The 14,715-nt window shown below is 46.7% G+C and overlaps 3 protein-coding genes across 3 annotated transcripts; 2 read left to right on the plus strand and 1 right to left on the minus strand.

Moving 5' to 3' along the window:
- The first annotated feature begins 5,746 nt into the window (after positions 1–5,746).
- On the plus strand, positions 5,747–6,617 carry LOC124702104 (ATP synthase subunit b', chloroplastic-like). Its single transcript, XM_047234210.1, has one exon. The coding sequence runs from the start codon at positions 5,841–5,843 to the stop codon at positions 6,465–6,467; it is 627 nt and encodes a 208-aa protein (XP_047090166.1). The 5' UTR covers positions 5,747–5,840; the 3' UTR covers positions 6,468–6,617.
- Positions 6,618–8,958: 2,341 nt separating this feature from the next.
- On the plus strand, positions 8,959–11,863 carry LOC124695297. The gene is made up of 4 exons (XM_047228154.1): positions 8,959–9,064; positions 9,210–9,530; positions 9,623–10,192; positions 11,775–11,863. The coding sequence occupies exons 1-4, from the start codon at positions 8,962–8,964 to the stop codon at positions 11,861–11,863; spliced, it is 1,083 nt and encodes a 360-aa protein (XP_047084110.1). The 5' UTR covers positions 8,959–8,961.
- Positions 11,864–11,931: 68 nt separating this feature from the next.
- Positions 11,932–14,464, minus strand: LOC124695299. The gene is made up of 3 exons (XM_047228155.1): positions 14,255–14,464; positions 13,593–14,162; positions 11,932–12,017 (listed from the first exon to the last, which is right to left on the minus strand). Exons 1-3 carry the CDS (start codon positions 14,424–14,426, stop codon positions 11,932–11,934), a joined length of 828 nt encoding a protein of 275 aa, XP_047084111.1. The 5' UTR covers positions 14,427–14,464.
- Positions 14,465–14,715: the final 251 nt, after the last annotated feature.

Here is a 14,715-nt window from a genome sequence, read left to right on the forward strand (position 1 = left end):
CTGTTGCCACTAGGGATAAAACATCGATGCTTTGTCTAAGGATATTTGTGTTGATTACATTACGCACCATACTTAATGCAATTGTCTGCTGTTTGCAACTTAATACTGGAAGGGGTTCGGATGATAACCTGAAGGTGGACTTTTTAGGCGTAGATGCATGCTGGATAGCGGTCTATGTACTTTGTCGTAATGCCCTGATTAAATCTCATAGTACTCATCATGATATATGTATGTGCATTGTTATGCCTTCTTTATTTGTCAATTGCCCAAGCTGTAATTTGTTCACCCAACATGCTATTTATCTTATGGGAGAGACACCACTAGTGAACTGTGGACCCCGGTCCATTCTTTACATCTGAAATACAATCTACGCAATTGTTCTTTCTTGTTCTTCGCAAACAAACATCATCTTCCACACTATACATCTAATCCTTTGTTTACGGCAAGACGGTGAGATTGACAACCTCAACTGTTACGTTGGGGCAAAGTACTTTGATTGTGTTGTGCAGGTTCCACGTTGGCGCCGGAATCCCCGGTGTTGCGCCGCACTACACTCCGTCACCAACAACCTTCACGTGTTCCTTGACTCCTACTGGTTCGATAACCTTGGTTTCATACTGAGGGAAAACTCGCTGCTGTACGCATCACACCTTCCTCTTGGGGTTCCCAACGGACGTGTGTTAACTACTACCATGCCAACACCAGCTCTCCGTTGCTAGTAGAGGCTCTGGCCAAGTTGATACTTGTAACTCCAAGAGGGAGTATTTATGATAGATAGTGGGTTCATGCCTCCATTGAATCTGGGACAGTGACAGAAAGTTCTAAGGTTGTGGATGTGCTGTTGCCACTAGGGATAAAACATCAATGCTTTGTCTAAGGATATTTGTATTGTTTACATTACACACAATACTTAATGCAATTGTTTGTTGCTTGCAACTTAATATTGGAAGGGGTGCGGATGCTAACCCGAAGGTGGAATTTTTAGGCATAGATGCATGCTGGATGGCGGTCTATGTTCTTTGTCGTAATGCCCTAAGTAAATCTCATAGTAGTCATCATGATATGTATGTGCATTGTTATACCCTCTCTATTTGTCAATTGCCCAACTGTAATTTGTTTACCTAACATGTTATTTATCTTACTGGAGAGACACCACTAGTGAACTGTGGACCCTGGTCCATTCTTTTACATCTGAAATACAACCTACTGCAATCATTGTTCTCTTTTGTTTTCTGCAAGCAAACATCATTTTCCACACCATACGTTTAATCCTTTGTTTTCAGCAAGCCGGTGAGATTGACAACCTCACTGTGTTAAGTTGGGGCAAAGTAGTTTGATTGTGTTGTGCGGGTTCCACGTTGGCGCCGGAATCCCTGGTGTTGCGCCGCACCACACTCCTTCACCAACAACCTTCACGTGATCTTCATCTCCTACTGGTTCGATAACCTTGGTTTCTTACTGAGGGAAAACTCGCTGCTGTACTCATCATACCTTCCTCTTGGGGTTCCCAACGGACGTGTGCTTTACCGTCACAAGCAATCACCAGCATCAAGAGGAGGTGGCCAAGGACACTTGCAAGTGGTGCGAGGAAAAGGGCCACTACTAGAAAGACTGTGTGGTATTCCTGAAACATCTGTGCAAGAAAGTGATTCCGTATGAGACAGACCCTGCAAAGAGGAGAAAGATGTATTAAAGTAGCAAACAGCGTCCAAGCTGAAGTCGAAGCCATTGGAGATCTCCCATTAGTATTAGAAAATGGCTTTGTACTTTTATTAGTAGATGTACTTTATGTATCCTCTTTGCATCAAAACTTAGTGTATCGCGCTTAGATGATGATGGTTTTTCTTGCCATTTTGGTGATGGTCAATGTAAGATCAAGTTTGATAATGAGATTGTTGGTCTTGCCTTCAGACAAGACAAGCTTTATTTGTTGTCACTTTGTGATGAGAATGTGAATTTTTTAAGCGCTGATAATGAGAATTCCTCCACATCCTTGAATGAAAATAATAAGCGGAAGAAAATTGATGAAGTCTCTTCGAAATCATGGCACTATCGTTTAGGCCATATTTCGAGGGGGGAATAGAACGCTTAGTAAAAGAATCAATCCTTCCTACTATGGAATTTTTGAATTTAGAACAATGCATCGATTGCATTAAAGGAAAGTTTGTAAAGAACATTAAGAAGGGCGCCAAAAGAAGCACACGAGTTTTAGAAATAATTCATACGGATATATGCGGTCCGTTTTTTTGTGAAATTTGTGGATGGCTATGATTCCTTCATAACATTCATGGGTGGTTATTCGCGTTATGGTTATATTTATCCAATTAAAGAGCGTTCAGAAGTATTGGATAAATTCAAGATATTTAAGGCTGAAGTAGAAAATCAGCATAGTATAACGATTAAAATAGTAAGGTCTGGCCGTGGTGGGGAGTACTACGGTCGGCACACACCATATGGCCAAGTTCCTGGACCATTCGCAAGGTTTCTACAAGAACATGACATAGTTGCCCAGTATTCTACACCGGACGAGCCTCAGGAAAAATGAGTAGCTAAAAGACGAAATCGTACCTTGATGGATATGGTGAGAAGCATGTTAAGTTACTCCAATTTACCGGTTAGTTTGTGGATGGAGGCGTTAAAACCCGCTATTCACATACTCAATCGAGTTCCTAGTAAGTCGATGTCTAAAACACCATATAAGTTGTGGACTAGTCGAGAACCTTCACTCAATTATTTGCGAGTGTGGGGCTGTCCAGCTGAGGCCAAACTCTTTAATCCAAACATTGTGAAATTAGATCCTAAGATAGTAAGTTTCCATTTTATTGGATATCCAGACAAGTCAAAAGGTTATAGTTTATATTATCCAGACAAACTTACTAAGTTTGTAAAAATGAGACACGCTGTATTTCTGGAGGATGAGATGACCAGGGGGAGCACGGTATCCCGAGAAATCAAACTTGAGGAGAAGCGGGTGTATGCACGCACTCCAATGATCCATGAACCATTTTTCTCGATACCTTCTGCTGCTGCACCGACACAGGACAATGTCACTGCGACACATGTTGTTAGTTCTCCTCTGGCAACAACGAATGAAAATAGAGAGAATGTTACCACACATGATGAAGAGCTGCAACAACCCCACATAGAAAATGCGCCAGATTTTGAGAACCTTAGAAGGTCTCAAAGAGCAAGAAAGCCAGCTATTCCTGATGATTTTGAAATCTATGTCAGTGAAGAAGTTCAAATGGAGGGTGATCCCACCACATTTGAAGAAGCCTCAAGAAGTGTTCATTCATCGAAGTTGCTTGAAGCCATGGTTGATGAAATGAGATCAATGAGTAGCAACAAAGTCTGGGATTTAGAAGAAATTCCTAAAGGAGCCAAAATAGTAGGTTGTAAATGGGTCTACAAAACAAAGTGTGACTCTAGAGGGAATGTTGAAAGATATAAAGCACGACTTGTTGCAAAGGGTTTCACTCAAAGAGAAGGAATAGACTATAATGAGACCTTTTCTCCGGTCTCATGTAAGGATTCTTTTAGAATTATAATGGCTTTAGTGGCACACTATGATTTAGAGTTGCATCAGATGGATGTAAAGATGGCCTTCCTAAATGGAGACTTGGAGGAAAATGTTTACATGGCACAACCCAAGGGTTTTGTCGTGGAGGGAAAAGAACACATGGGATGCCGTCTGAAGAAATCCATTTATGGATTAAAACAAGCCTCCAGGCAATGGTACTTGAAGTTCCATGAGACAATTAAAAGTTTTGGGTTTAATGAGAATAGAGAGGACAATTGCGTATATGCAAAGTTTAAGAACGGGAAATTTATTTTCCTTATCCTATATATGGATGACATTCTGCTCACTAGTAGTGATGTTAGTATACTATTGGAGACGAAGAAGTTCTTGTCCTCGAACTTCGATATGAAAGATCTTGGTGAAGCTTCATTCGTTCTAGGAATTGAAATTCATCGAGATAGACAAAGAGGGGTTTTAGGACTATCGCAAAAGGCATACTTAGAGAAAGTTCTAAAGAAGTATGGTATGCTTGCGAGTAATTCCACGCCTGCTCCTATAGTCAAGGGCGATATATTTGGGAATTTTCAATATCCCGGGAACCAATATGAGATTGATCAAATGAAAGCGGTTCCATATGCTTCAGCTGTCGGAAGCCTAATGCATGCTAAAGTATGTACGCTCCCTGACTTGGTGAAGAAGGCATTGCATTATGCGTGAGGCACAAAAGGCCTCATGCTAACATACAGAAGAACTGATTCCCTTGAGATAGAAGGGTATTCAGATGCAGACTATGCGGAGGATGTAGATGAAAGAAAATCCACATGAGGTTATGTATTCACTCTCGCAGGTGGAGCTATATCGTGTAAAACCTTCAAGCAAACTATCACAACACCGTCCACGATGGTTGTTGAGTATGTAGCATGTTATGAGGCCACGAGACGGGCAAAATGGTTAAAGAAATTTATACCCGGGTTGAGAGTGGTAGACATCATTCAAAGACCACTTAGAATGTACTGCGATAATGAGCCAACAATATTTTATGCTAACAACAATAAGTCAAGTGATGCTGCCAAACACATTGACACCAAATATTATGTTGTGAAAGAAAGAATCCAGGATCATACCATAAGTCTAGAGCATATAAGCACAAAGAAAATGCTCGCGGATCCGCTTACAAAAGGCTTACCACCAAGTGTATTCAGTGAACACGTAGCCGGCATGGGTTTACGGAAAAACCTATGATACCTGGATATTAAGGGTCTAGAGGAAGAATCTGTTTCAAAATGGAAATGTGTGTAGTAGCTGTTGAATCTGATGGTGCGTAGCTGGCCATCATGACGAGACATGCTCTATATGCTAATCTGTGATGAAATGGGTATCAGGAAAAATTTAGTCTAAGATTAAAGTAAGATGAGATCAAGGGGGAGAATGTTAGGTTGATCTCCACGTCCTCGACCCAACGGTCGAGCACGACCCTGTCTCGCGCCCTGATCAGGGGCACCCAACCACGTCTGGTTGGTGGGCCCCTGTCGCCAGCGCCACATATAAAAGAGGTGGGGGCCAGGGCACGGACGCTAAGGTTCGTCCGCTGCTGTCCTCCCCACCGACACACAAACCCTAAGCCACTCGATCTGGTGAGGCGCTATAGCGGCGGGAAGCCCCACCGACATCGCCGCCACTCTTCTGTCGCCGCCATGACAAGCTCCTCGTCGACGAAGCCCGACGGTATGCAACCCTGCTGTTTCCTCTAGTTTTCGTCCCGGTTAGACATGTACTCGCTATATCCAACCACTAGAGATCCTAGTAGAACTAACACAAGACACACCATGGCAAGATTCTTCGATGCCACCTCTAGGTCGTCAACACAAGTTTTCCATATGAAAAGCGATTTAAACGGGGTAGCTCATGATTAGGCACATAAGGTCCTTAGGCAAAATCCAAGCCAACCTATGTATAGTTGTACTATATATGTTCAACTCACTCTTCTCCATCATGTGCTAAAAAAAGCTCTTCTTCATCATGTCCTGCAATCTCCATTTTGCAACATTTTACTTCCCAGGACTATGTAATCAAGGTTGAATTATGTAAATGAGCTGAATGAAATTTGGCGCCTCAGGCGCTTCTCTATGTTCAAATAAAAAGGAAGCAAAACAGGTTAATATCGGCAAGCGTTAGTGGCAGCAAGCGCGAGCGGCATCGTGTGGCCTCCGTGGCTTGTGCAACCACAAGCCAAGCCGTTCGGATAGATAGCCGCCCGCCTCCACTCTCCCCACCACACGGCCACAACTCCACTCTCCTCCTCCCTCTCTCTCACCCACCCATGGCGACGGCTATGATGGCTGCAGCCACCACCTCCTGCTCCCCACGCCGGGCGCTTCTCAAGCCCGTGGCCTCCTCCAGCTCCGCGCCGCCGCCGAGGCCGCGGTCCCTCCTCAAGCAGCTCCCGGGTCTCGTCGCGACCGCGGCGGCGGCGGCCGCGGCCTCGCCGCTCCCGGCGCTGGCTGCCCAGATTGAGAAGGCGAAGCTGTTCGACTTCGACCTGACGCTCCCGGCGATCACGATCGAGTTCCTGCTGCTGATGGTGGCGCTGGACAAGCTCTACTTCTCGCCGCTGGGCAACTTCATGGACGAGCGGGACGCCAAGATCCGGGCGGAGCTGGGCGGCGTCAAGGACGCCTCCGAGGAGGTGCGGCAGCTGGAGGAGCAGGCCCAGGCCATCCTGAAGGCGGCGCGCGCGGAGATCGCCGCGGCGCTCAACAAGATGAAGAAGGAGACCACCAAGGAGCTGGAGGCGAAGCTGGACGAGGGCCGCCAGCGCGTGGAGGCCGAGCTCGTGGAGGCGCTCTCCACCCTCGAGGCGCAGAAGGAGGAGGCCGTCAAGGCGCTCGACGCCCAGATCGCGTCCCTCAGCGAGGAGATTGTCAAGAAGGTGCTCCCATCCGCGTGAAAACATACCAGATCACAGCAGCACGCAGATCCTTCAGTAAAGATTTCTATCTAGTTCTTCATCTGTAACGTATACGCCGCTGGGTTAGTGGCCCGGCTCCCCTTAAGAATGTAATTTTGTGATCAAGTATAAATGAATGATCCTTTTGTATACTACTGTCTTTCGATTCTTGCTTTGATCCACAAAGTTTTCTTTGGGGAAGAGTTGCAGTGAACTGTTCATGGACTGATAAGCCGTTGCGAATGCCCACTTTTTTGTGGGGGCAGACTTGATTCATTGAAGATCGTTTTTTGGGGCAGAATGGCTGATGCAGCGAATTGCCAATCGACCGTGCTTGCTAGTGCTCTGGATTCTGAAATGAATCAGCCTTACATTAGAGGATACGATCACACGAGTCACCAGTCATCATCTTAACTCAGCTCACTGATCCCTAAACAATCAAGTGAAACTTACTCTACGGTTCCTCCCCGAATATCCATAAGGCTGCTCATAGTGGAGAGTAACTTAGTCTAGTAACATGCATATGTTACTAGTCTAAGTTACTATCTTCATAGTGGGTAGTAACTTAGATGTGATCTCATGTAATGTGTCACATATTGCTTTGGGATATGTGATGTTATGGTAAGAGCATCTCCAGTCGCGTCCCCCAAACCGTCCCCCAAACCGCGCCGGATCGAGCGTTTGGGGGACGTGTTTCGTTCGTGCCGCGTTTGGGGGACGTCGCTCCCCAGCCGCGTCCCCAAACGCCGCCCCCAAACATTTAAAATAATTTTTCTGGCATTTTTATTTCAATTTCCACAAACTAATACATAATTTGGAACGTGGTTTACACGAAAACACAGTTTGGAACATGGTTTTCCACAAACTAATACATAGTTTGAACCATGGTGGACACAAATATAAAATATTGCAAAGAAACTAAACCTAACTAGGCCGTGCATCGAAGGTTTCGTGTGTTCGCTGCTAAGAAAGAACACTCGAGGGCACACCCGATCACCTAAGCTGGAAAATCCAGCGGGAGGATGGTGCCCTTGTTGGTTCTACCGATGAGGCGAACAGGCGAGAAACCTCCGTGCACGTATTCGCTGCGAAGAAACAACACTCATTCGGTCGTCCTCCTCGTCGGTGCTTGTCGTCGTCCCTGTCGACGTGGTAGTCCCGGAGGCGGCGCCTCTCGTCGAAGACCTTGACGCTCATGTCCCTGTTGCCGAAGTAGGAGAACACGAGGATGAAGCCGGCTTCGAGGCTGTGGTGGCGCGCGAACTTCTCCCGGCCGATGTTGAGGTACATCTTGCCGCGCGCGTCGTAGATCGCCTTGACGATCCACCGGCGGTAGCCGCACGAATGCTCCCGCGGATGCATCGTGCGCGGGCGTACGCCGCCGACGTACTCGGCGAAGGAGTCCGGCAGCCTCCGGATGCCGCGCGGGTCGCCCTCGAGGACGTGGACGAACTCGAACGGGACGTCCGGCTCCACGTCCATCTCCGACGATGAAGACGACGGCGTGGGAGGCAACGGCGAGCGTTCAGCTGTGCCGCGGCCACGACCACGACCACGACCACGGCCGCGGCCGCGAGGTCGGCCTCCGCCTCTATCAGACATAGCGTCGAGTCTTGTTGAGAGATGGTGGCGGCTAGGGTTTGGGAGAGAGGCGCTAGGGTTTGTGTGTGAGAGGGACGATGAGAGGCGCCCCTTTTTATAGGCCGGAGGGAGGCGGAGGAGCGGTGGCGCTCATTAACGCCGGCACGCAGAGCTAGGCGCGACGGGACGCGTCGCTGCGCCCTCTCGCGGGAAGCTGCACCGTCGCTGCGCGCCAATAACTTCCGTCGCGAGGTAGGCGACGGTTAGGTTTAAATTAATTGTGCCGCTGACGGGTCGGCCCCGCCACTTCCCGCCTCGCTTTCGTTGTGTCCGGCGTCCCCGGTGCGTCCCCGTGGGACGGGGACGGGCTCGGGCGCCGGACACCATATAGGGGCGCGCCGGACAAAAAAGGGCTTTGGGGGACGCGGCTGGAACGCTTTTTTTGTCCGGCGCGCCCCAAATCGCTTTGGGGGACGGTTTGGGGGACGCGACTGGAGATGCTCTAACATACTCCCTCCGTTCTGATTTAGTCTACATCTTGGAAAAATTCAGACAATTTAGCCCAACATTTATTAGTACTACTTGGCCACATACCGGCGTTACTTGCAGTTATATTGTCACAAGAACCAAAGCAGCATTCCCGTCACCCAAAACCTAATTAATGCAATCCATGCAATTTGCATGCAAATAGTACTACGGACTGGTATTTTAGCGCCAAATTCCACTACAGAAACAACACTAGTAGCTTGCCGCCATTTTTACAACACTGTCAAAGCTGAAAATGAAAATAATCTAGCGCCAACTAAAATTCAAAATTGACAAGAAGCTGAGCAGCCATCCTCTATAAGTACTCCTACCCAGAGCTGTGACACATTCCTATCTAGAGCAGCTGCAGCAACAAACCAGCAACGCCATGCTCTTCGACTTGAACTCCATGCCAGTAGATGATGAAGAAGGTGGTGCAGAACCTGAGGAGGAGCCAGATCCTCTACATGGTGTTCACGATGCAGACCCAGGTCATTCACTAATCTTTTTTCATCCTTCTTCATCACAGCTTCAAATAAATCCGGCCAGTGGCTTAACCTTCTTCACGATGCAGACCCAGGTCCTTTTTTCATCCTTGTGTCATTTTCATGCAAGTACTAACCTTTTTCATTGCAGCTGAAGAACCGAACACCCACTGGATCAATCAAGCGCGTGACCTTCAAGTTATTCTAGCAGCCACAGGAGCTGGTTCTTTTTCCGATGAAGATTCTCTGCTTCCAGATGGATCACAAGCGTCCTATGAGGACATATACAGGGACTTGTTGATGGCTGGTTACCCAAGAGATGAATGTTTTCGAGTGGTTTGCGGCTTAGATAAGTACCGAATGCGTACCGCAGTAACCCTCCACCAGCTTGCGATTTTTCTCAGCAGAAGAACTGCTCTTGATCTTGAAGATGCTCAACGGAGAAACCCATCACCAGAAGATCCCCTTCCTGGTTAGTCCCACATGATAGTCAAAATCTAAATTTTATTTGTCATGAAGCATTATGTCAAGAACATAACACAAATTTGCATTTACTTCTAGCAGATGTACCTCTTGCTCCTGTTGGTGGTCGCCGACCAAAGAAGAAATATAGGAAGATGTTGACAAACAAGCAAAGGTGGCAAGTTTATCAAGAGTTACTTAAAGACAGTAACTCTGGTGGTTTAAAGAAAAGAAGCACCGCTGATGTAGCAAGAAAACTTGGACATGGTTTAAGGCAAGTTCAAGAAGTATGGAGATTAGTAAAGGTCTGCATAAGAGAAGGAAGAGAGGTGGATGTTAGTCACAGGAAAACCAAAAATTGTGGGCGCAAGAGAATTGTAGCTCCGCTTGAGCAAGTACGCTCAATTCCTAAAAGGAAAAGGCAAACATTGCGTGCACTGTGTCATGCGATCCATATGAGCAAGACCACACTTTTCATGAGGTTTAAGCAAGGTTACTTGAGGCGGCATTCCAATAGTTTGAAGCCAGTGCTGAAAGATCGTAACAAGAAAGAAAGATTGAGGTTTTGCACAAGCATGATTGATCAGAACACTATCCATACTGGTCCGCAGTTTGTTGATATGGAGAATATTGTACATCTTGATGAAAAATGGTTCAACATGACTAAAAACAACAGAACTTACTACCTGATGCCAGAAGAAGAAGATCCAGTCCGTACTATTCAAAATAAAAATTACATAGGCAAAGTTATGTTCTTAGTAGCAGTGGCTAGGCCTAGATATGATGATGAAGGTAATATGATATTTGATGGGAAAATTGGTTGTTGGGCAATGGTAACTGAGGTGAACTATCTATACTTGACCTTTTTAATTTGGTGACCAATCATACGTTCTTTACTTTAACTTGTTGTGTTTATTTGTTCTTAAACAGGAACCAGCAAAAAGGAGAAGTGACAACAGGCCTAGAGGTACTATGGTCAAAAAGAACATGAAGGTAAACAGAGATAGAATGAGAGAATTCATGGTCAACAAGGTAATACCTGCTATTCATGAACGATGGCCAGATCAAGGAAAAACCATTTACATTCAGCAGGACAATGCACCATCCCATGTTAAGTTAGATGATGAGGCATTGCTAAATGCAATTGCACTTACAGGAATGATACTTGGAATGATGATCTTGTAGTGTGGCATTATCAGTTGAGCTATTTGCAATGAACATTCCAAGTGTGGCATTATCAATTTACTGATTGCACTTTTAGATATCAAAACAATTCATAATAGAACAAGACCAATTCGTTGATATAAATAACAAGCATGCTCCCACGATTACATAACAGATCATTTCTTTCATGTCACTGCTAATCATAATCTACTTCCCCAAATTTTCATTCCCTGGAATTCTAAAGTAGGCAGGCAATAAAATCCTAAGCATGCTATAGCAAACCTCATTTTCATCTAGTTGAGCAGCAACAACAGATCTGCCGGAGCTACAACCACCTCCTCCACATCAACCTCGCCGATAGAATCAGGAACAAATTCATCCTCTGCGCCAATCGCTGAATCCGGCACGAACTGCACCTCCTCGGAGTCGTCCGGAAAGAGGCCGTCGTCGCCACTATCATCCTCCGAGTCTGGGACGAACTCCGAGCCAGTTGCGCCCATGGTTTCCTCTTCGGCATTAGGATCTTGGGTGTCCGGGGCAAAATTGACGCCTCGAACTACTGCTAGGCGCAACGGCCGAGCCGCCCGCCCATCCGCATCAACTTCTCGAAAGCCACCTGCAAGCTCCGGTCCATGGCGCCGCCCGCCCCGCCGCTGCTGGGATCCACCTGCCTCCTCCAATACAGGGCGCCGCCCGCCCCGAAGCTCCCGAGACCCACCACCCCTCTCCAGTCCAGCGCGCCGCCCGCCCTGCCGCAGCCGAAACCCACCGGCCACCTCAAGGCGAGGGCGTCGTCCGCCTCGTCCGATCTGGAACTCGGTCGGCTCCATCCCTCCCTTTCCTTCTCTCTAGCATACTCTGCCGAACTGGAGTAGGAGGAGGCACCGGATTATATGCCCCACGAGCCATTGATGCCCCCACGAAGTCGAGGAGATCTCTGGGGAAGAAAACGAGGGGGAGGACGGGCCAGAGACGAGGTGCGGAGGGACGGAGTGGAGGAGAACAAGTTGAGGATGGTCGTGGACTCAATGCTAGGATGGGATAGGTGCCTTAATTGTCCTGATTAATTAACCAGCTGGATGAAAACAACACGTTTCCTACCGTAAGATGCAGACTATATGCGAACAAAAAACGGACCCAGGATGTAGAATAAAACAGAACGGAGGGAGTAGGTGGTAACATCACACATCTCAATGCAATTGGTGACATGGCATGGCAATAAAAGAAGAAATAGAGTGGGGTGGTAACTAGCTACTCCCTCCGTTCTGTTTTATTCTACATCCTGGGTCCGTTTTTTGTTCGCATATAGTCTGCATCTTACGGTAGGAAACGTGTTGTTTTCATCCAGCTGGTTAATTAATCAGGACAATTAAGGCACCTATCCCATCCTAGCATTGAGTCCACGACCATCCTCAACTTGTTCTCCTCCACTCCGTCCCTCTGCACCTCGTCTCTGCCCGTCCTCCCCCTCGTTTTCTTCCCCAGAGATCTCCTCGACTTCGTGGGGGCATCAATGGCTCGTGGGGCATATAATCCGGTGCCTCCTCCTACTCCAGTTCGGCAGAGTATGCTAGAGAGAAGGAAAGGGAGGGATGGAGCCGACCGAGTTCCGGATCGGACGAGGCGGACGACGCCTCGCCTTGAGGTGGCCGGTGGGTTTCGGCTGCGCAGGCGGGCGGCGCGCTGGGCTGAGAGAGGTGGTGGGTCTCGGGAGCTTCGGGCGGGCGGCGCCCGTATTGGAGGAGGCAGGTGGATCCCAGCAGCGGCGGGCGGGCGGCGCCATGGACCGGAGCTTGCAGGTGGCTTTCGAGAAGTTGATGCGGATGGGCGGCGGCTCGGCCGTTGCGCCTAGCAGTAGTTCGAGGCGTCAATTTTGCCCCGGACACCCAAGATCCTAATGCCGAAGAGGAAACCATGGGCGCAACTGGCTCGGAGTTCGTCCCAGACTCGGAGGATGATAGTGGCGACGACGGCCTCTTTCCGGACGACTCCGAGGAGGTGCAGTTCGTGCCGGATTCAGCGATTGGCGCAGAGGATGAATTTGTTCCTGATTCTATCGGCGAGGTTGATGTGGAGGAGGTGGTTGTAGCTCCGGCAGGATCTGTTGTTGCTGCTCAACTAGATGAAAATGAGGTTTGCTATAGCATGCTTAGGATTTTATTGCCTGCCTACTTTAGAATTCCAGGGAATGAAAATTTGGGGAAGTAGATTATGATTAGCAGTGACATGAAAGAAATGATCTGTTATGTAATCGTGGGAGCATGCTTGTTATTTATATCAACGAATTGGTCTTGTTCTATTATGAATTGTTTTGATATCTAAAAGTGCAATCGAGTAAATTGATAATGCCACACTTGGAATGTTCATTGCAAATAGCTCAGCTGATAATGCCACACTACAAGATCATCATTCCAAGTATCATTCCTGTAAGTGCAATTGCATTTAGCAATGCCTCATCATCTAACTTAACATGGGATGGTGCATTGTCCTGCTGAATGTAAATGGTTTTTCCTTGATCTGGCCATCGTTCATGAATAGCGAGTATTACCTTGTTGACCATGAATTCTCTCATTCTATCTCTGTTTACCTTCATGTTCTTTTTGACCATAGTACCTCTAGGCCTGTTGTCACTTCTCCTTTTTGCTGGTTCTCGTTTAAGAACAAATAAACACAACAAGTTAAAGTAAAGAACGTATGATTGGTCACCAAATTAAAAAGGTCAAGTATAGATAGTTCACCTCAGTTACCATTGCCCAACAACCAATTTTCCCATCAAATATCATATTACCTTCATCATCATATCTAGGCCTAGCCACTTGCTACTAAGAACATAACTTTGCCTATGTAATTTTTATTTTGAATAGTACGGACTGGATCTTCTTCTTCGGCATCGAGTAGTAAGTTCTGTTGTTTTTAGTCATGTTGAACCATTTTTCATCAAGATGTACAATATTCTCCATATCAACAAACTGCGGACCAGTATGGATAGTGTTCTGATCAATCATGCTTGTGCAAAACCTCAATCTTTCTTTCTTGTTACGATCTTTCAGCACTGGCTTCAAACTATTGGAATGCCGCCTCAAGTAACCTTGCTTAAACCTCATGAAAAGTGTGGTCTTGCTCATATGGATCGCATGACACAGTGCACGCAATGTTTGCCTTTTCCTTTTAGGAATTGAGCGTACTTGCTCAAGCGGAGCTACAATTCTCTTGCGCCCACAATTTTTGGTTTTCCTGTGACTAACATCCACCTCTCTTCCTTCTCTTATGCAGACCTTTACTAATCTCCATACTTCTTGAACTTGCCTTAAACCATGTCCAAGTTTTCTTGCTACATCAGCGGTGCTTCTTTTCTTTAAACCACCAGAGTTACTGTCTTTAAGTAACTCTTGATAAACTTGCCACCTTTGCTTGTTTGTCAACATCTTCCTATATTTCTTCTTTGGTCGGCGACCACCAACAGGAGCAAGAGGTACATCTGCTAGAAGTAAATGCAAATTTGTGTTATGTTCTTGACATAATGCTTCATGACAAATAAAATTTAGATTTTGACTATCATGTGGGACTAACCAGGAAGGGGATCTTCTGGTGATGGGTTTCTCCGTTGAGCATCTTCAAGATCAAGAGCAGTTCTTCTGCTGAGAAAAATCGCAAGCTGGTGGAGGGTTACTGCGGTACGCATTCGGTACTTATCTAAGCCGCAAACCACTCGAAAACATTCATCTCTTGGGTAACCAGCCATCAACAAGTCCCTGTATATGTCCTCATAGGACGCTTGTGATCCATCTGGAAGCAGAGAATCTTCATCGGAAAAGAACCAGCTCCTGTGGCTGCTAGAATAACTTGAAGGTCACGCGCTTGATTGATCCAGTGGGTGTTCGGTTCTTCAGCTGCAATGAAAAAGGTTAGTACTTGCATGAAAATGACACAAGGATGAAAAAAGGACCTGGGTCTGCATCGTGAAGAAGGTTAAGCCACTGGCCAGATTTATTTGAAGCTGTGATGAAGAAGGATGAAAAAGATTAGTGAAT

This window comes from Lolium rigidum, chromosome 3 (assembly GCF_022539505.1).
Source record: "Lolium rigidum isolate FL_2022 chromosome 3, APGP_CSIRO_Lrig_0.1, whole genome shotgun sequence".
NCBI lineage: Eukaryota > Viridiplantae > Streptophyta > Magnoliopsida > Poales > Poaceae > Lolium > Lolium rigidum.